General features: G+C 32.6%; 1 protein-coding gene across 7 annotated transcripts in view; it reads left to right on the top strand.

Moving 5' to 3' along the window:
• The window catches only part of LOC124369193 (tyrosine-protein kinase Abl), a 162,753-nt gene that overhangs the window by 109,001 nt on the left and 29,036 nt on the right, over positions 1-24,716 (top strand). For all 7 annotated transcript variants that reach the window (XM_046827014.1, XM_046827025.1, XM_046827033.1 and 4 more), the window contains 3 exons: positions 11,256-11,554; positions 22,288-22,429; positions 23,408-23,538. In XM_046827014.1, the coding sequence (XP_046682970.1) occupies positions 11,256-11,554; positions 22,288-22,429; positions 23,408-23,538 (572 nt within the window). The remainder of the gene's footprint in view (positions 1-11,255; positions 11,555-22,287; positions 22,430-23,407; positions 23,539-24,716) is intronic.

Here is a 24,716-nt window from a genome sequence, read left to right on the forward strand (position 1 = left end):
TATTATATAATGACTATTTAGCAATAGAAATACACATGTAAAAATATATATGCCTACAAATATTGGCCATGAAAAAAATATATGATGAAGCATAACTTTGTTGATAGTCTCCTGAAAAATTATGTTTCAGCATTTACATTACTATGTGTTCTGGTGATAATTTGGACTTGTATAGACTTTGCATCATTAAAGGTTGTTCCACACTTCTAATAGAGTGTCTCTTAAACATTTATTTTATACAGCTTGGTTCTGACATTACAAAGATTCAACTTCATATTCTTCCTTTGTATCAGAGCGACGTACTTTCTGATTTGTTAATATATAAACACCTAGTTAATAGTTTATTAATGATGTTTCCTTTTGAAAGGTACAATAATTTATTCATTTAATTTTTATATATAGTAAATTTGTATTCAATAATACATAGGGAATATGTTCTGAACTTTCTGGAGGAAGCAGTGAGTACTCAAATTTTATTTATTTTTTTACTATTGTGAATAGTTAAGGAACAAACAGTTCAAAGGAAAATATTAGGTGAGTAGATAACTAATAGAAGTGAGTAGGAACTGATTGCACTCTGTGTGCTGAAGTGTTATGATGACAGATCATCATACCACATTGGCAGATTGATGTTGTTTGTGTCAGGAAGCAGTCCTTAACACTCTTCATGAATGGTCTAACTTAACAACAATTTTCCATTATAGGTTTCAGACTGCCATCGTTGTATGTTACAAGGTGTTTAACACTAAGTTTCGAGGATTGAAATCTATCCTCTTCATGTGAAGAAAATTAGTACGGATGCATGTAAACCTACAACGTATGAAACTAGATAGCCACCAAAGAAAACGATTAATGTATATCATATCCGAAAATTGAAGCTTTCGGTTGAGGTTAGGCCACTTTGGGTACCAATATTAAAAAAGAGAACTAACTAGGTAACCTAAAAAGAGTAACGATCGACAAAACCTCAACCAACACAATTAGTACTCTCACATCATGACATTAAAGTCTAGGAACAAAAATAGGGCTGGAGACGGGTGCATTTACCCTTCCCCTTCCCGACTGTTCATTTTCTTATTAGTGTCCCACGTTCGCCTATACTTGTGTGACGTGTGTTGTGCTCTTGACTGAAATCAACATCAACAAATTGAGTATATAATTTTATGCCTATACCAAATGTTTACCCATCTAAATATTGAAGGACCGAGTTTATCAAGGTGTGAATTTTGTACAAAACTCTTCGAGCAAGAATATCAACATGCTTATTTGGACTACAAGAAACCCAAGCAAAAAATGCAGTAGGTAATAATTCTGTATATAGACTTGTAGGAGAATTAGGCCACAGAGTTCATGTATGGCTTTTCATGGATATGTGAGACTTGAGGATATGTGAGACATCAGGTGAGACTGGGCATTGATAGTTTGTTGGCACAGTCTCCGATACAGTGAGAAGATAGTTCATATTCTAAGAGGGTCATTAATTTGTCTACATTAATGTCACTAAGCAGTACAAGCTATTTGTTGTGAGCTTGTATTCTATGATCTAGAAAATTAGCTAATGTAAACACATTATACAATAAATAAAGTTTGTCATATGCCCTTAGTTGATATATATATCCCAACAGTTAGTGTCAAGCTTAAGTCCAGAGATAAAGCACTCCTAGGTAGCCAAATAACATAAAACATGTAATGCAATTATTTATTGTTTACAAGTTATTACAGCTTTGTGTGTTTTTTTTACTTAACTCTAACTTTTATAATGTATTTGTAATGTTCTTCTTTATAGCAACTTAATAGTTAAGGTAGTTGACTGATATTTGTTCCATATTACCTAGATAGAAAATGTATCTGATACAAAATTTGCTATAACACATTAAGCTTAACTGTTAAAAAACAACTCAATAAACCTGTAATACTGAAAATTTCCAAAGTTGTTGAGGAGGTATGAGATTTTAATCCACTTAACTCTTTTATCAGTCTCATTAAAATACAAGTACATATTCTTAGCTATTTTATCTTGCAAATATCGCAGAGCTTCCTCCATCACATCCTCAGATTCCGCTCAAAACACGCAGAGTTGAAAATGTCAGTTTTGCTAGAAGAATAGAAAATTAGTAAAAACTCAATAAATCATTTCTATTAATATGTTTTATTTGTCAAAATTACAAAAAGTTTTCAAATGGATGACTTATATGCTCAATGTAGACTCTACACTGTTAAAAACAGTTTTATTTCAGTTTAATAAGTGCTGTTTTGTTGTTTGTTACTCTTAATTTTTGTTCTTAATTCTAATATGTTTCTCTTTTGTGTACATGGTAATAATGAAAATAATCAGGAAACTATCTTAACTATTTAAGTTGATATAACCAAAAATAAGAGATAGTTAAAAAAGTACTAAATCATAATAGCCCAAAATCAGTAAATAATCACATTACGAGTATGTTAGTTAGCTACCTCTAGATGTGCTCTACCTCTGTACTGCTTGACACCAATTTTTGTGACATGCTGAAACATATGTACAGTATTATAGAGAGACTCAAGAAATAGTTATTGTGTTAGAACAGTATTCTTGACCGAGATGGTGGGAGAGTTGTCAATTATTTTACTGTTAGGTTCCAGGACACCTCTTACATACATGGCTAATACAACTAACTTTGGTCTTCTTAGTAGTTTGGCAATCATTGGTTGTTTGTCATTTGATACAGACATGCAGGTAAATTTGTTCTACCCTCAAAGTGCATTGTGGTCAAAAAGCTAATGTATGTATAAAGATAATTCTAAATATAGATTCACTTAACTTGTGAAATTAAGTACAAATTTAAAATCTGTTAACTCTAATTTTACCACAGTTACTGGCAGAGACAAGATAATTTTTTCTCAGTAGATGTAGATTGTATTATAAACTGTAGTATTTTTTTCACCAATCAACCACTGAATTGAAGTACGTTTTATAGTTTGAAGCATTACTTGTAAGCGAATAGGAAGTAGTTAGGTTTAGGTCTGTGATCACTTTTAATTGGGATCTAAACAAGAGTTCCTGGAGTGTGAAGGTGAGGTGAAGGTTTGTCTTGATACCGCTGTGATTGCTGGGTAGATGGTAGAACCAAGGTCATTTTGAGAAGACAATAGTGCTGCACATGAGAGTAGTATGTAATGCCTCCCTCCCTCTCTACTGCCTGTGTTTATCAATAACTGAATGTGAGTGCGGCACCTTTGACTCTCCACAGTTTTAAGTTACAGCTGGGCTTGCTTGGCCTTCTGTAGGAGCTATCTCGGCTGTTTACTTTTCCTCCTCCTGTTCTTCAAGGTGGTCTTTGTAAACAAGAGGGATTTAGAGATCAATCCAAATAAACCATACTCAAGTTGGTACGTGTCATAAGCCGTTTTAAGGGCCGGTTCCGTGAAGATTCCTAAATTGTTTTTCTCAGACCAAACTTATATTGAGCTCTAGTGGTTTTTGTTATGCAAGATAAAATTTCAGTATGAACTGAAATTGGTGTCTTTGGACATAACGGCAATCTTTTCTGGAACAAAATTTACTAGTATAGTTATTTAATTATTTATTTGTAATTTTAATGATGGTGTTTCTTCTATTATAATTTTCCTCATTTCTACCAATTCTTGGTTTTACAAAATTAAATAATATTGTATTGGCTTTTCTTGCTATTGCATAATTATTAATACTACACCAGCTGCAAATGCTAACATTCTTATTTTAGCTCCAATGTTAATACTTAAGCCTTCATTTCTACAAGTATTTGTTTTATCATTATTTAGGTAGTTCTTATATATTTCTTACAATGCTATTTCACTGTATAAAATAATATAAATTGTAAGAATTATATAAGAACTACCTAAATAATGATAAAACAAATACTACATAAAGAACTAAAGTAAACTAAAACAAATACTACATAAAGAACTAAAGTAAACTGTTACTTTACTTAACAAGTCTGTAAAAACCCTACTCAGTTAATAGTAGATTAAATAGTAACAGGAAAGTTTTTTTGAATTTAAAAACTAAACATATGACTGATTTGCTCTGTGAAATTGTTGCTATAAAGGTATAGTAAATAGTATGTTCGCCAGTTTGCCTAGGACTAGGCACATTCTTCAAGAAAATGTGACTGAGGTTTGGTATCCATGAGTCAGTTTGCATAGTCAGTTCAGTCAAAACATCTTTATTCATATTGCACATTCCATACAATAAACAGTATTACAATACATGAATAATAATCTTTTTAAAGTATATATTACAGAGTTCAATTTCTAAAATGTATTCAATGTGAAAATTTCAACTCAAAGTATTATGTTTTTAAATGTCTAAAAATGTTATCTGTTATTTTTGCTTTGTTTCATCATCAATACAAATTTAAAAATTGGTATTCGACCCAAAGTGTTGAATGATATAAAATTTGTTTTTTATTCTTCATTCTCTCAATGATATTTGAAGATGTGGTGATTTTGGCCATCAGATATTTCTACATATTGCTTTCTGCAAGATAATAAGATACAAACCATTTCAAACCCCTGTTTCTAATTCCTAAGTTATTTATTTTTCCATATTTTTTAGAATGTGAAATATTATTAAATGTTTTGGATGGATCCATAAAAATTCCAGCCACTATATATTTTCCATCAGTTTACTCAATTAAAAACTCTTTGAAACTTATTAAGGCAGTTATAGTTGATTTATAAGTTTAGTTTTATACAATTTACTTTTTGCTTTAAATTTTTTTTTTAGAAATTCCGAATCCATCTCTTTTGCTATGTTGCTTAGTATAATGAGACCATTTTATTCCTGTTTCAGTTCTTCTGTGATCCAACTTTTTCATTAGGAATAATTTGTTTCTGAACAATTGTAAAACATAAATAGTACAAATACAATCAAAGTAATACTGAAAAATTTTATAGAAACAATTATAATTCTTGTTTTGTTATACAACCAGTTTTCTTTTTCAAACCAAAGATCTGAATAATAACATATTATTAGAAGAAATGTTTCTTTCCTTAAGCTTTGGATGATTATTATTTGATGTATTATTATATTTTCAAAACTGCATCACTTACTCATCATGATCTGAAAGAGTAGTCACAATACCAAAAATGTTTGATTGTTGTGAATTAAAGTAAAAATATGATCATGTATGGATCATATTTTTACTTTAACTTTTGAAATTCTAATGATTCGAGTTAGAACATCGATTAAATATTTCAAACAATGGTTTTAGATTATGCTTTTTAAATGTTTAGTTTCTGAGGAATGTTTGTAAAATATCTATATTTAAATTTCTGGCAACAACTAAATATTTTTATATTTTTCGTTAAGTAAATAATATTCAATGAGAGTATTAATACTAACCAAAAACTCTGGAGGTTTTAGAACATTACTGTGGAGTTCTGTATAAACCCATTTATAAGAAACTCAAGTTATTAATTTTAATTTATCAATCCAACATTCCAAAAATTTGTAAATTTGTCTTGACACAGCTCTTGAACCTTTGAAATACCAATTGTTTCCCTTGCAAACTCTCTTTTGACAATATTAATACTCCCCCTCCTGTTGTAGTACTTTGTGAATACTGCCCAATTATTAAGTAGTTTCCTATATTTAGTCTTTCAAATTCAGTATTTTTTGTGTCAAGTTCTTTTAAAACAATCATATCCTGATATATTTTCTCTAAGACTGTTTATAGTTTTTCTATTCAGGACTTGTAGGTTTGAATATTTTTATGGAATAATCTAAATAAATGTTTGAACAAATTTGTAAGATGGTTTCAACATTGGACCCATTAGATATTTTAAATGTGAAATATTTGATACTAAACTATCATTTTCGTCACATTTCATAGATCTAGCTAATGTATATTCAACACTGTACATCCTATACACCCATATAAGTCAACATCCTCAGCTGGTTAGCCTATTTGCCTGGAGCTGTGCAGTGTTAAAAATAATGTGGTGGACTTTCAGGCTTGTTACCTGTGGATCAGGTCAGCTAGTGTATTCAACAAAAAGTTGTCAATGTACATTTTCAGCAGGTTATCCTATTTGCCTAGGGCTGTGCAGTCTTCAAGATAATTTAGTGGACTCTAAGGTTTGGTACCTATGGGTCAGGTCAGCTAGTGTATTCAACACAAAGTCGGTGCTATTCAGTTTCAGCTGATTGGCCTATTTGGTTGGAGTTGTGCAGTCTTCAAAATAATGTGGTGGACTCTCAGTTTTGGTACTTGTGGGTCAAGCCAACATATTCAACACAAATTTCGGCAGGATGTATACCTCAGCAGGTTGGCGAGTGCAGTAAGAGATTGTGAAGGTGAAACTGTACCCTTAGATGGTCAGTTAATCTTCGAGATTCGTTCTGCTGAAACTATGGCTTTGCCTTGATTATAGACTATATCAGAATTGATGACAGTGTGTTGAAACTGATTGGTTGAAGACAAATTTATTTCTTTTGCAGTAAGAAATTCGATTGCAGTTTTTGACGGTTAATGAACCCATTTCCAAGTTTTGCTAACATTTCTGGCTGGAACCAAGACCACATGTGCATGGTTGTAGTAATCTATATCATTGAAAGAAATTCTTGAATTTTGTACATCGATTAGTGCGTCTCAAACTTATTATTTGTATATGGAGTATTTTTGTTTAGTTAAAAAAAACCTGTGTGGATTGCTCAGTAGTACTAACAATCCAATAACCAACTTAATATCCGCTTATTTATCTATGATGGTTTACCCTCACTAATATATATCCAAATACTTTACGATTTTATTACACTGTATGATACAAAATTATATTCCTTTTTTCTATAAATATGTATCGATTTGGAGACACCTTAACTACACAATCTTGTGATTCATCAACTTAAAAAAAGATTTTTTCTAAATAAAAATTAATTGTGAAATTTATTACTAACTGCTAATCTCAATAACGGCTAGACTAATTCAGCTAATTCTTTTTGTAAAATACTCGTTGATATCCGAGACAGGTTTATATGAAGAGAAAGATTAGAAAAGTTACCTGGAATATTTCGGAATTCTGAAAATATGGTGGTAGTGTTAATGTTCCAAAATCCAAATTTAACTGACACTAAACAGCTGTTGACAATTTCAGCTGAAATTCGACAAACTGGCTGAAACATATGTTTACATTTAAAAGTTATAAAATATTAATTTTACAGTGTTAATCATACAAAGTTAATATCTAATTTTTATTCCAGATTACACCAGTGATAAAATAAAAACATGTAACCCATTGTAAATGTTATTTAGTCATTGTTATGAAACCAACCATAATGAAATAAGATGTGAACGTTTTTACATAAAGTACTCCTTATTTCCTTTACATTGTGATATGGCGTTTTAACAATATCTTAAAGTAAAACAGAAAAATGAACATTAATATGCCACAACGATCCATTCCTTCCCAGAATACAATATGAAAAACAACAAGATTTCACAACAAAAATCCTTATAAACTATTATTTTGGATAATTGGATGAACTTAATCTTCTTAGCCCTATGTATGTACTTCTTATATTTTCTTCATTGAGAAACTCAACTTTGGTATTGAAAGTAGATTTTCGAGAGCTAAATACGTATATTGTTTTTTATCAGGGAATAAGGAACCGACTAAAACAATTATGCCACCGTTATTGAATTTAAACGGTTGGAAGTAGATACCTTTTAACCAAAGTAGGCTTCTCAGACCTATGTATGTACATATTTTTTCTTTGTCGGGAAAACAAGGCAAAGTCTACTATAGCACTGAAAATATCTTAGACGGGAATTACATGACAAGGGATAGAAATAAACACTTTTTGACTGAAGTAGGTTTCCAAGACCTATGTATTTGTATTTTTGATCAGGGGCAACAAGGCAGACTCAGGTGTGGCATTGGAAATATAATTAATTCAAACCAGAAATGCTCCTACACATGCAAAAACATGATTTAAGAGTCAGGTTCAAATTTGGATACTCTTAACCATCAACATTCAAATAACATGTACCTGACGTTTGCCTACTTCTGTTTGAAAAATGTCATAGGACTCTACCGTATTATGTCATAAGTGCTTTTACTAAGTAGTATAGTCGCGGGTAACAGCTAGTATATAATAAATAATACATAGCGGTTTTCTCTTGGTGGCCAATTGATTATCAGGAGCACGTGTTCTCACAGCTCCCTCAAAATGTATTATCTGATTTTGGCATGTTGTACAAAAACCTTCTACATTATGATTCAGCTTTGATGCCATCACAATACATGATTACTGACGTCATTCACTCATTCTAGACATAATTCGTCTTTGCTGTGATTTGGATTGTCCCCTTTAAATTGAAGGTTGTGGAGTACACCACATTACACCAAGGCAGTGATGTAACAGGTTTTGCTAAAGTTTCATGCAAAATTTCAAATCTATGTTCAGTTCTTCTTGAGATATTATGTGGACAGTTAGGCTTAGCTGACTCTCAGCCAAATCCCATCTTGTTAGGTGACATGGAGGGACATGCATAATCGCTAAACAATATAAAAATGAAGTTAAATGCAAAATTTAAAGTAATTTTTGAGTTATCACACAGAAAGTAGACAGACAGATAGAAGATTATTTTTACCAGAATAATAGTAAAATTTCAGGTTTATTGCTCAGTTTGTTCTTAGGACATCCCCCTGAGTGGATTTGGTAACACTTAGCCAAGTATTGTGGAGGGATATGGATTGAAATTGATCTAGTCTATGTAAAAATGAAGTTTCTGGTTCAATTTAAGGTCGGGAACAAATCACTTACAAGATATTCTACACTGAGACTACGCTAACCCTCAGCTTAATCCTGTGAAGAAGCAAGCAGCAACATCAAACTCGATATTGCCTATTTAGAAATGAATATACATGCAAAATTGCAAGTTCAACTTATTTGTTCTTGAGACCTCCCTAAGTCTTCAGTAATAATCAGCCAAATCACATTTTGAAGGGAAATAGAGGAGAAATTTTTCAAGTGTTATTTTGCTAAAGTTCAGCCATAAGTGTTAAAAATGCCACCGTAGTTGACAAACAAACCTCCCAAGAGTAGAATAAACATGCCCGATATTTCAACATTCTCCTCAACAGTATCAGCAAGGTCAACAATACTAAGTGTGACCACACCTTGGCATCTTAGCTGTGTATGTAATTACTCAGTGAACCTGAGTTTCCTAATAAGAAATGTATGAAAACTGTGAGTGAGTGCATGTTTGGTAACAAACAGAGAACAGTGCAGCAGCAAGTTGTGGTGAGTCAGACTTGATTTGGCACTGGACATACTAACTGGCACACACATGGCCTCAGTCTTGCCACACTTTCACTGTAGATCTGAGCTTGGTGGCCTTGCACCATCAGGTCAATACCCTCTGTATGCTCTATATTAACTGTTAGAACACTTTGTTAGTACTTGGAAGTATATATTTTAAATAGATCTTTGGAAAGATACAAACTTTTTTAATAATTTCTTTTAGCTGTAGTTGGATCTGCAGTTAAGCCATGAGGTAGTCTCGGTGCTTTTAATGTCATGATTTTCATTAGGTTTTTTATTACAATCCGTTATCTTTTTATTTAGGAAACTTGGTCTTCGATTTTGACTTTATTCTTCCACTTCTTAGTCGAGGGAATTGTGAAGGTTTTATTGCCACATCAGTTATGCAACAAGGAGCAAAATGGGGAATTTTGTTGTTGTTTATCAATGACAATACACGAATACTAACATTAATATCTATCTTAAAAAGAAGAAAGATCCACTTAGAAACATATATGACCAAATTCATTGTCACAATGGTAGTAATAATATCACCAGCATTTATTACTAGAATATGTATACTGATGAATATTGCCAACATATTTAATTTAATACTTAACAGCCTAAATTCTCCCAAATCTTGTTAATTTTATAATGATTTTATAATTTGATAATATTCTTATGAATATTATCAAAATATTTCTTTTAATTTATACTAAATAAATTTCCATAGCTTTTTAGACCGTAGTAGAACATGCTTACAATTAATTAGTACTAGGGCAACACCCACCATAGATAGCCTACACTTGAGTAAAGGCCAGAATTCAAATACAAACAAAATTGTTAATGGCAAAAAAGTTATTGTTAAAATTAAAAAATAAAACAAGTGAAAAAATTATACAGATAAACGTAACATGCAGTTTACGTAACAAACTTTTAGTTCAATTTTTGCCAAAGAATAATGTAATATACTACAGAAATTATAAATTTGGTAAATAATTGAATTTAAGAAAGAATGTGACCAAAGTAAAAGAAAATATATTCTAAACTCATTAAATTCCATGAAGCAAGAATAAAACACTTTAATATCAAGTATAAATTGTACTGTTTATTAAAAATGTTCAAGAGCTGCCCAGAAAATATTTTATATTTTGGAATTAAAAAAAAAAACCTAAGGAAAGGATTAAAAGTTTAGAATATACATTAGTCACTTTTCAAATGAGGCCCTTATTGTTGTCTCAGAGACTTTGTTCAACTAATTCATGCCTCTATTCAGTTGTACATTTTTTCATTGCATTTCTGTGACAACTCCTTTATAGACTGTCTTTTTATCTCCCAATTGAGATATTTACCCATATTTGTCATCCCCAGTTATGTTATAAATGAAGAGTGAGTTGACATCCTTACATTTGAGTGCATCCAGACCCTATTTTTGCTCTTTTGTTAAAATTGTTGGCAACTATATGGTAAAAAGTCAGTACAAGTTTATGCATTATCTTGATGAAATTTGAGGAATATATAACAATAAATATGAAATTGTGATTTTTTACAAATCTTTCCATTCTCTGCCAGTTTATTTGTTACAAACAGATCGACCACTGCAATTCTCAATGTGAATGTTGATAAAACAATTTAAAAAAATAATTCATATCCCCATTCCTCTTTTAATCATTCTGCCATCTACACACTTATCAAAAATTTGTGAATAATTACATTTGGCTTGTCAGTTTTTATAAACAAAAAACCTTGATCCTTGCCTAACCTAGATCAACATAAATGCATATCACAACTGGTGGGGATAAAAATAATAGTAGTGAACTTTTATACAATAAGTTAGCAGTAAGGATGTGATTATAGTTTTTCAGATTCTAGAATAATGGATACAATAAATTATTGTACTAAAATTTGAGGCATTATTCATAAGAATTCATGTTCTATCAAATATTATTGTTCAGTATAAGTTGATCTTTATGGTAATGGTATTTTGCAGGTGAGCAGGTCCGTATCCTGAGCTACAACAAGTCGGGAGAGTGGTGCGAGGCTCACTCGTCATCAGGACAGGTCGGCTGGGTGCCTAGCAACTATGTTACCCCGGTTAACTCCCTGGAGAAACACTCGTGGTATCACGGGCCCATCTCACGCAATGCGGCCGAGTACTTGCTCAGCTCAGGCATCAACGGCAGTTTCCTGGTGCGCGAGAGTGAGAGCAGCCCTGGTCAGCGCAGCATATCCCTTCGGTACGAGGGTCGGGTCTACCACTACCGCATTAACGAAGACACAGACGGCAAGGTGGGTAGCGTATTAGAATGATCATAGGCCTATCAGGTATAATGTCCTAATACAAAAATCTAAGTAAAAAAAAAAACTTTTAGACTTGAGGGGAAGTTCCACATTTAAACTACTACCTTCAAACTCTTCATTTTCATGCAAAAAATAAAAATAAAAAAAGCATGGTTGATAAAATTTTGTGATTAGATAACACTTCCAGCCCCAAGTGTCTATGTTAGTTTATAGTAAGCCTTATCATTATAAAAAATCTTCACAAGGGGTTGAGAATGTTAAATTTATTCAGCAACATCAAGTATTATTTATTTGTGATATTTATTTAACAAAACCAAAATTGTGAGCATTAAATATATAGTCATCCACATTTTTGCTCCATTAGCTCAAATGACAAAGCTGCTACTCAACAAAATAATTCAAATTTTGGAAGGCCATAGTTCCTTTTTTTATCTAACTAAAAGGTTTTATTTTGTCTTGAAGAATGTACCATAAATGTCTTTTTAGATGAACCCTATAGTTTCTTGTGATCTAGAATTGATCAGGATAATTGTGGCTATTTTTACTTAGGTTGTTTAGTTTATCCACTTTCAAATCAAACTGACTCCCATACATTCGTCAATGTATACGATGTTTTATATGTCTAGTGCCGTCCGAACTGGTTGTCTCGTATCGTAGACTGGCTCACGTCATCAGTGGGAAGATGTCATGTAGATATTTAGTGCTGTCTAATCTGGTTGTCTTGTATCAGATCATCCAAATTTGCCACATCAAATGTTAGTATGTTCCAGTGGTGTGTAACATGTTGGCTGCAGCTTCTTCTTATAATTCTTTACTAAACTATATAAAACGATGATTTTGCTCACATAAAAAAACAGTTTTCTAATTAGACATTCCTTTATTTTCCACAATTTGTTATTATTCATGTTGCTCAAAATCTTAAAAAATTAAAACTCTGTAGTGAAACCTGATAATTCCAAATCCTAAATTATGCTATTATTTTAGATCTAATAACACTTTAAAATAAGGCTCTGTCAGTATCTGCTTTGGTGAAAATCTGTATATTGATGTAAAACTGTCTGAAAATACTGTAAGTTTAAATTATAATTATATTTGTTTAACGTTCAGAAAATATCAATGGTCTCAACCATAAAAGACTCTTACAGATTTTGAAAGCTAGAATAAAATTATTAAGCACTTATCCCTGGATAATAAGTTTTGTAGTGTTTATTAAGTTTAGCAGTTGTATTGAAAATATTTAGTTTAAATATTATTCAAATAAAATTTAGTTTCTTAACTTTGGAAAACTTATATTTCCAAAGAAGCATAGCCGACACATTTCTAAATAGAGTTCTTGTTTTGATCCCAAAAATAAATTTCATAGAGGTTTTACATGGGTCCCAGAAACAGTTTGCATCCAAGCAATAATAGAACTACACATTTAGTAAATATTTGATCAAATTATTAACAAACTGTTTTTAAAATATTATATCAAAGCAGAGTATAAAAATGTAATATTATTGCTGATACAATTAATCCCACCAAGACTAAACCAGACATCAGAATATTATAATAAGATCTGAGAGCCTATTGGCATGTAAAAAAACAGTCTAGTTTTCCATAAATCAATAGGGGATTTTTCCTTAAGAAAAGAAATCTTATGAAAAGACACACAAGTCTTGGTGAGGGACAAAATGGAAGGTTATAAAAAAATCGAAATATCAAACCACAATTTTTTCTTATCATATTTTAGTTTGAAACATTTCAGACACGTAAATAAATGTTGTATCACTGTCAGCCGAGTAAAAAGTATGTGAAAGTAGCCATCTTCAGCCAAATAGTTTTATAGTCTTTATATGGTTGGCTGATCCTGATTTCACTTTAATATCCAGCTAAAAACTACTTAAATCGTAGTAATGGATATTTTAAAATCACTGCACTCATTGATTGAAATTTCTCATCCGCACAGCTAAATCAGGAAAGAACCAATTTCAGTTTGGATTTATTTCCCCTGTAACGAGACACTACTCCTCATTCAACATTCAGTTAAGTATACAGAAAGCAGATTGAAAACAAACATGATTATACTGTTTATACTCACGGCTTGGGTAACTGATTCTGGCGTGATTACTTAAACGTCAATCTCTGATGTACTCCAAAGTTACAGTGCGAACATAATGGATTTTAGTATTTAAATATGAAAGTCAAATCCTGCTAAATTAATACTTTAAAAAAATATAAATATAATAATACAAATTAATTGCAGACTTGCTCTTAACACACTTATACTGTTGTGTGGAATTAACAAGCATGTTATCTACTACCTCCGCATAAGACAAAGAGAAACAGATATAATTGTTCTCTTAATGTATCTTACCAACATCCCCACTATGTAAGAAAAGTTGATTTTGCAATGAATCTATTGTAGTTCATCATTACTGTAGCATGTTATGAATGTTTTATTTGTGTTATTTATGTAAAAACTACCACATTCTCATGGCTTCACCTGCAGTTTCTATGCAACATTCCATGTATTTTTTTGAATAGCTTCCACAATTTCAGTAACATATGAAATATTTTAGATCAATGTAGAGAAACTCCAAATTTGAAGTTCACAGTTTTCTTAGTAAAAGCACTTTGTCAGATTAATGTAAAGAGTAATCATGATTATTTTTGAGATATTTATAAAATTATCTTCTTTTCTATCTGAAATTTATTCAGTTAGTCTCAAAACATTTAAATGCATTCTCTGAAATAGATTGAAACATTTAGATTTTTTATATTTCGTGTTTTTAGACATAACACATATTATTGAATGAAAGCATATAGTATTTAACACATTTATGTAGATTTTTGCAGATGTAATTATTAAATAAGCCCTATTCTAAAACTCCAAAATTCCCTTTGATGATAATATAATTTTTTCATAATAAACCTAACATCCAGTGGTGTTTTTTTCCTAATTGTTAATCCATTATCTAATTGACTAATCTAATCTTTGTTTGATATTCACTGTGGAATTTATTTATGATTGAAAAACACAAATCAACTAACTCTGTTTAATCAATTGATCAATTACTGATGGAACTGTAAATCTAAAGAACTCCAGCAGAAAAGTGTTATATTCACTGTACAAATGATTTGTTATAAGTATGTTACTAATTATATGTATCATTAAACTTATATAAGATAGTTATAAATATACAGGGTGTATATTATGTCTGGAAACACCCAAATATATCCTTTAATAATTTAAATATAAATTTGAAACCTCTTACAATCGTGATAGAGATTGGGCATCTACTTTTTGGAACAATGTTTTGTTATGTCACACCAACGGGGGACGTCCTGCCGAGGGTATCGTGAATATTCTTAATGGAAGCCTATACCTTGTGATACATAATTTTAAAGGTAATAGCTTACTGAATTGAATGCCACAAACCGCATCTCAAAGGAATTATTCTATCAGAAAATAGAGCATTTTTAGTATTGAAAATTTACTGATGTTCAACAATGTAATTTTAACATGGTTCTTGCCACAAAATGTGTTACACTAATTTTTTAGCATTTTTTTAAATGTTCAATTAAATAAAACAAAAATTTCATTTTAATCTGGTTCTATTAGCACAAATTTGCCAGTTTTTATTACAGTACAATTATGGAAATACTTATGTTATTGATTTCTTATTACAAATAAAAAATAATGTATGCTGTTAGAAAAGTCTTACAACAAACGTTTTACCTGCATTTGGTGTCAAAGCAATTGTTCGAACTGTGTTCCTTCTACGGTTTGACAATAAGCCAATCTTGTGTAAAATGATTCGACAGAGTTGCCTAACATTTCTTCAGTTATCAAAGCAATCTCCTCTATAATCCTGTTTCTTAGGTCTTCCAAATTATGAGGCTTTCTTCTATAAACATTGGATTTTAAATGACCCCATAGGAAATAATCGATTGGTGACAAATCCGGAGATCTTGGAGGCCATTCGATTTCTCCTCTTCGGCCAATCCATTTATGAGGAAACCTTAAATCTAAATACTCTCTTACCTGTCTCCCATAATGGGGTGGAGCACCATCCTGCTGAAACCATACATTATCAAAGTATTCTCCTGATGCAATTTGAATAACTGGGATTATTTCATTTTGGAGCATATTGTAGTAAAGTTTGGCATTTAAATTTCCATTGATGAAAAAGGGTCCAACAATTTTGTTACCTAAAATTCCACACCATACGTTCAGTTTTTGTGGTTGCTGTGAATGGGACTCAGTAATCCAATGTGGGTTTTCACTAGCCCAGTAACGGCAATTGTGCCTGTTAACATTGCCATTTAGGAAAAAAGTTGCCTCATCAGAAAATAGTATGTTGGTCAGAAAATCTCTATTGTCATCACATTTGCGCATCACAAGTTCACAAAACTCAACTCTTCTGTCGTAATCATCCTCACTTAACTGTTGGACTAAATGAACTTTAAATGGTTTGTATTTATTAATTTTCAAAATCTTACTCACAGACATAGGGTGCATATCATGTTGCTGTGCAGCTTTTCTGGGCGATGTATGTGGGTCTTCAATAAATGTTTGCAAAACATCTAGTGCATGTTCTTCATCTGTTGCAGATTGTATCCTACCCGACTTTGGCCGATTACGTACACTCCCTGTCATTTCAAAACGCTCAATAGTTTTTGATATTGTTGAAACACTTATGGGATTCCTTTCTGGGAAAGTGTCATTAAACAAATTACAAACTTCCCGATAAGATCTTTGACGATCGCCATATCCTCGCATCATCAACAGAGTAATTCGTTCTCTTTCAGACAATTCCATTAAAATGCCAAATAAAAACTGAACTACTGTAATTAGATAACTTGTTGACAGCAATGCTTCAGAGACACTGATTAACTCGACAGGAATGATATGAACTTTGTCCATTTGTAATTCCCAAGCTTAGACCTGTCTAGTGAAAGCTCCATGCTCAACAAACTGAAACCTGTAGACCAGATGATTAATAACACAATAATTTTTCTCATAGGCTAGTGACCTTTGTCTCTTTAAACCTTCCTGCTGACTGGAAAACACCAAGTACAGATTCATAAGTAATCAGAGAAAGTGACTCATAAGTTTTATTCATTGTAATAAAAACTGGTAAATTTGTACTAATGAAACCAGCTTAAAAATAAATTGTTTATTTTATTTTAATTGAACATTTAAAAAATGATAAAAAATTAGTGTAACACATTTTGTGGCAAGAACCATGTTAAAATTACATTGTTGAACATCAGTAAATTTTCAATACTAAAAATGCTCTATTTTCTGATAGAATAATTCCTTTGAGATGCGGTTTGTGGCATTCAATTCAGTAAGCTATTACCTTTAAAATTATGTATCACAAGGTATAGGCTTCCATTAAGAATATTCACGATACCCTCGGCAGGACGTCCCCCGTTGGTGTGACATAACAAAACATTGTTCCAAAAAGTAGATGCCCAATCTCTATCACGATTGTAAGAGGTTTCAAATTTATATTTAAATTATTAAAGGATATATTTGGGTGTTTCCAGACATAATATACACCCTGTATGTATTATCAGTTATTAGATTATACAGGGTGATTCAAAACTAAACGGCAATCTCTCGAGAGCTTATTCTATAGCTAAAAACAAGTAAAAAAGTTCATATAACCATATGCCCGGAAACGCTTCGTTAGCGAGTTACGCCTAGCGAAAGATTTCGCCCGGATTTCAGAACCCTTGGTGAAGTCAGGCCGTATAAAAATGTTAAAGGTAGTTACAAAGATACAAATACGATTGTTTTTTATGTTTTTATATCTGACAAATTTATTAAAATTCGTCCCAGAGCTGTAAATGCAATACTTTCAGAGATATCTTACGTAAAACACAAGAATTGGTGCAAAGAAATAACACATTTTTGTGTTTAACGTAAGATTACTTCCATAAATGTTAAATAAAGGTCATTTTTTTCTTAAACAGATTTGTAGAACATTTAATTCTGAAAAGATTCATGTGAATTACTTAGGAAAAAAATTAATAATAGGTATTGAAATTTAGCTTTATTTAAAAATAAAACAGACGCACAAAAATGCATATTCTTATCTGCATAAAATATTAACTAATGTTTAGGTTGTGAGTAACAGCTGATCATTTATTCAACACTTTTTATCGTCATATTTTCTTTGCAAAGGTTGGCAATATCAGCTGATCAACAATTAAGTTCATGAAGTAATATTTGAATAACCTTTATGGAGGTTTTTGTATTGTGGCGTGTGAAGATTGTATTTTGTGAGATCCTGTGATTATTTGGAAATATTTTATACAAGTGTATAAAATATTTTATTAAATATTTTTATAAAAGTGTATGTAATTATCTTAGTAAATAATGGCAGATAATGTAAATGGTATGTATTCGTTTGAAGAGTATACGGACATGATACTGATTTACGGCAAAGTTAACAAGAATGGTTTAGCTGCAGTTCAGGAATATCGTGATACTTTTCCACATCAAAGAACACCTGATCGCAAAACATTTGAAGCTGTGGAGAGACGACTTAGAGAAACTGGTAGCTTTAAACCGAAGCGAATAGTTACTGGTCGTCAACGTAGCGCAAGGAACTATAATAATGAACAAGCAATAATAAATGCTGTAGAATTATCACCAACCACAAGCACCAGACGATTATCACGTCAGTTAAATATTTGCCAGTCAAGCGTATGGCGGACACTTCATGAAGCACAGTTGTACCCATTCCATATAACACGTGTTCAAGACTTATTACCGCAAGATCTTAATAAACGGAAGATGTTCTGCCGCTGGTTAAGAAGAAATTGTTTACGACATCAGTATTTTCTTCGGCGTATTCTCGTTACTGATGAATCCTGTTTTACTAGAAATGGAATTGTAAATTTTCGTAATACCCATACTTGGGCGTACGACAACCCACATGAAACTGCGACGAGGCATTTTCAACATACATTTTCAGTCAATGTATGGCTTGGTGTTCTGGGTGATAATTTGATTCGTCCATTTTTCCTCCCTAATCGACTTAATGGAGTAGCGTACTTAAATTTTTTAAGAACAAACCTGCCTACCCTCTTGGAAGATATTCCTGTTCAAAACAGAATAAATGCATGGTTTATGCACGACGGAGCACCTCCACATTTTTCTAATGATGTGAAAAACTATTTAAATGATACATACGGTAGACAATGGATTGGTCGAAATGGACCAGTAAAATGGTCACCACGTTCTCCTGACCTCACGCCAGCAGACTTTTTCTTATGGGGTTGGATGAAGTCAATTGTTTATTCAAAACGGATTAACACCATTTTTTTTTTTTTTTTGTTCTCTTAGGACAAGAAGCTTATAAATTGCACTTAGTCCTGTAAGGACCTTTGCGCTGCTTCCGGAGGAGTGATAGGATATTCAGGATGGGTAAGGTTAGGGAGTAGGGGCCGCCTCCTATCGAGATCCATGAGGAAGAATTAGGGCACTACATCTCAAAGTCATCCCGGAAGAAGGGAGGCCAGCTGTGAACCAGCCTCTCCAGTCAAAGTAGGCAGGGGGTGGCACACCCTTGTTGAGGTTAACAAGAGCCTCTGAGGTAAGGGAACAAACCCCACCAACTCCAACAGCCATCCTCCACAGTAGGCTAGACCTATCGAATTGCCCATGAATCCCAGAATCTCAACATTTGCGGTTAGTGATGTGCCGCTACTGGACATCCATAAGGTTGCCCAGATTGAAGTGGCACATCGGTTTTTGCTGTGCCCAGTGGTGGGTTCAACTGGTAGGTATAAACCAGCCAGAAGTGATCCCTGCTGGGTTGGATTAACACCATAGAGGAGTTACGTAATCGCATTACAGAGGCGGCAGAAACTATCAAGTATGCTCCAAACGTTATGAAACGCGCTAGAAAAGAGTGGATTCGTCGTGCGAAAACGTGCATTGCTAACAACGGAGGACACTTTGAGCAACTATTATAGGTGATTATTACAGTTTTATAAAGGTAAATACATTTTATGTTAATGTTCAGTCTAGAATAAATGATCAGCTGTTACTCACAACCTAAACATTAGTTAATATTTTATGCAGATAAGAATATGCATTTTTGTGCGTCTGTTTTATTTTTAAATAAAGCTAAATTTCAATACCTATTATTAATTTTTTTCCTAAGTAATTCACATGAATCTTTTCAGAATTAAATGTTCTACGAATCTGTTTAAGAAAAAAATGACCTTTATTTAACATTTATGGAAGTAATCTTACGTTAAACACAAAAATGTATTATTTCTTTGCACCAATTCTTGTGTTTTACGTAAGATATCTCTGAAAGTATTGCATTTACAGCTCTGGGACGAATTTTAATAAATTTGTCAGATATAAAAACATAAAAAACAATCGTATTTGTATCTTTGTAACTACCTTTACCATTTTTATACGGCCTGACTTCACCAAGGGTTCTGAAATCCGGGCGAAATCTTTCGCTAGGCGTAACTCGCTAACGAAGCGTTTCCGGGCATATGGTTATATGAACTTTTTTACTTGTTTTTAGCTATAGAATAAGCTCCCAAGAGATTGCCGTTTAGTTTTGAATCACCCTGTATATTGTATAGTTCATCCATATTCTGACAATGTTATTGTGATGTGTGTAAGATTTATTATTCCCTTAACATTTTTTAAGACTAGTATTGAACATAATTTGTATCTTATAAAACCACCAAATGTTTGGTTTTGAAATGATATTGTATGACAGAGTTGAATGAATTGATAAATTTTTTTTTTCTGAATAACAGAGATAAATAAACCAATACAACAGAGTATCGAAGGACTTGGCAGAACATAACGAAAGAGGTATCGCATAAGCAGACTACACATTTACTTTTTTACAATAGACCTCTTCCTCGGACCACAAGAAACCTGTATACCAAGTTTCAAGTCTCTTAAGTCCTTTCTCACAGTTAGACTGACTGGCAGACAGAGTTGGATTTCTCCTGGGCCATTTGATCCAAAAATCAATAGATCAAGAGGAACCTATGTACAAAATTTCAAATCTTTAGGACTTTGTATTGAGAATTATCACATGGTCAGACAGACAATCATGATTTCAATAATACCTTGTCGGGTTCTTAATAAGTATAAAATACACTTGATATTTTAACTAGGTAGTAGTGTAGAGGAAAGCAAGCAAGCATTTCACATAGAAAGCGACGAAAGCATAGTTCTGGATAAGACTGAAATTAATAAAATTGATTAGTCGAAGGTAATGCCTGTTGCTTTCCAATCGCGTAATACTGACAGTGGCAGATGATGTGTAGCAACAGCAAGGCTTTCACACAACCAGCGACCTAGGAGACGTAATTGCTCACTTTCTCCCCAGATAGAGACACCTGTACTCATCCAGTAATTTGACCTCACTTTGGAGAGAGACATCAACTCTGCCTTAAGGTATTGCCACCTTGAATGCAAATCTGACGTCTGGCAACCTACACTTGTTTAATATGTCTCTCAAATATTTACTATTTAATCATAATTGATACTTGATGGTTGATGCTGCTTGTTGTGGTTGTGGTCAATCGGTGTGTTGGAGTGATTGAATATGTCTTGATTTGTTCTTTTTAAATTGTAAATTTGTTCTATTTAAACTATTGTAAATTTACTGTATACTATTTTAATTTGAGTAGTAGAGAGGGCTTGATAGTATTAACTCCGCCTTTTTAATATAAAGTCATTTTTCATTTCATAAACACTTTTATTGCCGCCAGTATTTTTCTTGTTGTATTAGCTAGTTTTTCAGAAGGTTGTCAGGTGTAGTTTTTTAAAATTTCTTTGTATTTGATAGATTTTGTTTTATTTTAATTTACTTATATATAGAACTTATTTCATATATAAAAGGTTTTAAGTTGTAATTTTATTACAAAAATAGTGTTCAGGAAAATCATACACAATATTTTAAAGTCATATCTTAAAAATAACTGCAACTATGAAGACTTTTCCAAAACTCCACATGTTACAAATTCTAAAATTCTGAATATCGCCATTGATAGAATAACTGATAATATACATCAAAAGTGCTGCTAATGACGTTTCTTACTAGCCATTGTTACTGAATGACTAAAATACCAAAATTAATATTATAACATTTTAAATTAACAATAGCCCGTGAGAAAAATTTAGATGTCCGATATATTAAATAGTAGTAAAAGGGATTATATAAGTTTATATTTTACTTTCCTCCTTAAACATAATATAGAATGAAGTATTGTCATGTTCTAAAATATAGCATGTTGTATTTTCAGGGGAAATGGCATTTTTTAGTTTTACTTGAATAAACTATGGTTTCATAAAATTACCAAATAGATTAACAATGTTAAACTTTATTTTTTAGGATTTTTTCTAAACAAACGTATGATTTTAGTTAAAAAAACTATCTTAACTGAAGATTAACGATTTTGAATTCCCCATTAGATGATTAATAAAACCGACTTTTATACAAAAATATGTTTCCAAGTTTTACAGCCAAAGGGGATATGCAGGGTTAGGGATTCTGTTTGTTGAAGTGTGTGAATTGGATTAATTGAAAATAGTCATTATTGTTATTACTATTATGTTTCCTGTCATTGTTTTTCCCTCTGTTTGTATCATTTTCACAATAATTTCTGTTGAAGTTGCTGACAGTGTTTTATGTTTATAAATTGGCAATAGCATGGACAAGTTGTGTTGTGTGCAGGTGTATGTGACGACAGAGAGTAAGTTCAACACCCTGGCCGAGTTGGTACATCATCACTCCATGCACTCAGATGGCCTCATTACACAGCTGCTCTACCCTGCACCAAAGCACAACAAGCCAACTGTGTTCGCTCTCAGTCCAGGTACCTGCATAAGGCTACCATTATAAATGTATGCAACCACTGAGCAAACTGAAATCTATCTGTCATACATTTCTATCCAAAGTTCATTTCTGAATTTTGGGAGTGGTTTGAATCAAAGTGTTCAACCCGTTTCTTTTGCTGTGTTTTTTATTGAGAACTACATTTTATTAAATAAAATAATTAGTAGATTTAAAATTCTCTGTCATATTATCAATGTTGTCACGTATTATTTGAGTACTTCATGGAAAATCACTTACTATGGACTAACTTATTACATATCAGTACAGCTTTTTTAATACTCATTGCAATTAAGTTTTTTGTCAATACAGACATCCAGTGTGTAGGTGAGAATTTCTATTGATTTTCTAACTAAGTGTTTCTTTTTAGAGACGTTCATTTTAGTTAATTTATTGTGAAAGCATATCCTTGTCAATTTTGCTGTTTTTAAGTTCCTCTTAGATATGCCTCTAAATTAGTGTTTTATATTAAATTTGCAGTATCATCTGCGTATAGAGTTGTTTTGCACAACATATAATAAAAAACATATTAAAAATAGGAATTAACCCTGCAGGATCTCCACATTTTATTTGTAATAAAACTTATCTTTTATAGTTTCCTTGTACCAACTGTAGCTTACTAATGGTTTAATTGATTTTAGTAAATGACGATATTAATAGTTAACCTTTTAATTAGAACGTTACATATTACCATGTCAAACACTCTACTTAGATAAAAATTATGGTTTTATAATACATGTTTGAAATGAATTTTTTTATTTCCATTTTATACACAAATAAAACTTATTTGCTGATGCGCATGTTATTAATTATATTGCAGCAGCCATTAATCTATGATTATTATTACTACTGTAATGTTAATTTTGGGATTCTATTGTTTACTATCTTATGTTCAAATCGGCAAAGTGTACCAAACTTTGAGCAGAGTAAAGAAATAATTATGATGGATTTGATGTTACAGAGCCTGATGAATGGGAGATTAACAGGACAGACATAGTGATGAGACATAAATTGGGAGGTGGGCAGTATGGGGATGTGTACGAGGCTGTGTGGAAACGATACAATGTCACCGTCGCTGTCAAGACTCTCAAGGTTAGTGTTTACTGTGTATCTGGAGTGGAATGTTAAATGGAAATATAGTAATTAGCCACAAGCAGAGAAGTGGGAGGTACAGGATCGTAAACACGAATATGTTGTCTAATGTGGGATTTAAACAGGGCAAACAGTGCTTGGATATAAGCTAATATTTCAGCAGTACAGGATTATGAACAAGGGTATATTGTGTAGTGGTCTGGGATGTAAACAGGGCAGTCAGTGCTTATATATAAGCTGGTATTTGGGCAGTAGAGGATTGTGGACAAAAATATAATGTGTAGTGGTCTGGAATGTAAACAGTTCAGACAGTGCTTGGATATAAGCTGGTATTTGGGCAGTACAGGATTGTGGACAAGAGTATATCGTGTAGTGTTCTGGGATGTAAACAGGGCAGACAGTGCTTGGATATAAGCTGGTATTTGGGCAGTACAGGATTGTGGACAAGAGTATATCATGTAGTAGTCTTGGATTTAAACTGGGTAGACAGTGCTTAGATAGAAGTTGGTATTTGGGCAGCACAAGATTGTGAACAAGAGTATATCGTGTAGTGGTCTGGGATTTAAACAGGGCAGACAGTGCTTGGATATAAGCTGGTATTTGGGCAGCACAGGAATGTGGACAAGAGTATATCGTGTAGTGTTCTGGGATGTAAACAGGGCAGACAGTGCTTAGATAGAAGTTGGTATTTGGGCAGCACAGGATTGTGGACAAGAGTATATCGTGTAGTGGTCTGGGATGTAAACAGGGCAGACAGCGCTTGGATATAAGCTGGTATTTGGGCAGTACAGGATTGTGGACAAGAGTATATCATGTAGTGGTCTGGGATGTAAACAGGGCAGACAGTGTGTAGATAGAAGTTGGTATTTGGGCAGCACAGGATTGTGGACAAAAATATGTCGTATAGTGGTCTGGGATGTAAACAGGGCAGACAGTGCTTAGGTACAAACTGGTATTTGGGCAGTACAGGATTGTGGATAAGAGTACATTGTGTAGTGGTCTGGGATGTAAACAGGGAGACAGTGCTTGGATATAAGCTGGTATTTGGGCAGTACAGGATTGTGGACAAGAGTATATCATGTAGTGGTCTGGGATGTAAACAGGGCAGACAGTGCTTGGGGATATAAGCTGGTATTTGGGCAGTACAGGATTGTGGACAAGAGTATATCATGTAGTGG

The sequence above is a fragment of the Homalodisca vitripennis genome, chromosome 1 (genome assembly GCF_021130785.1).
Source record: "Homalodisca vitripennis isolate AUS2020 chromosome 1, UT_GWSS_2.1, whole genome shotgun sequence".
Lineage (NCBI taxonomy): Eukaryota > Metazoa > Arthropoda > Insecta > Hemiptera > Cicadellidae > Homalodisca > Homalodisca vitripennis.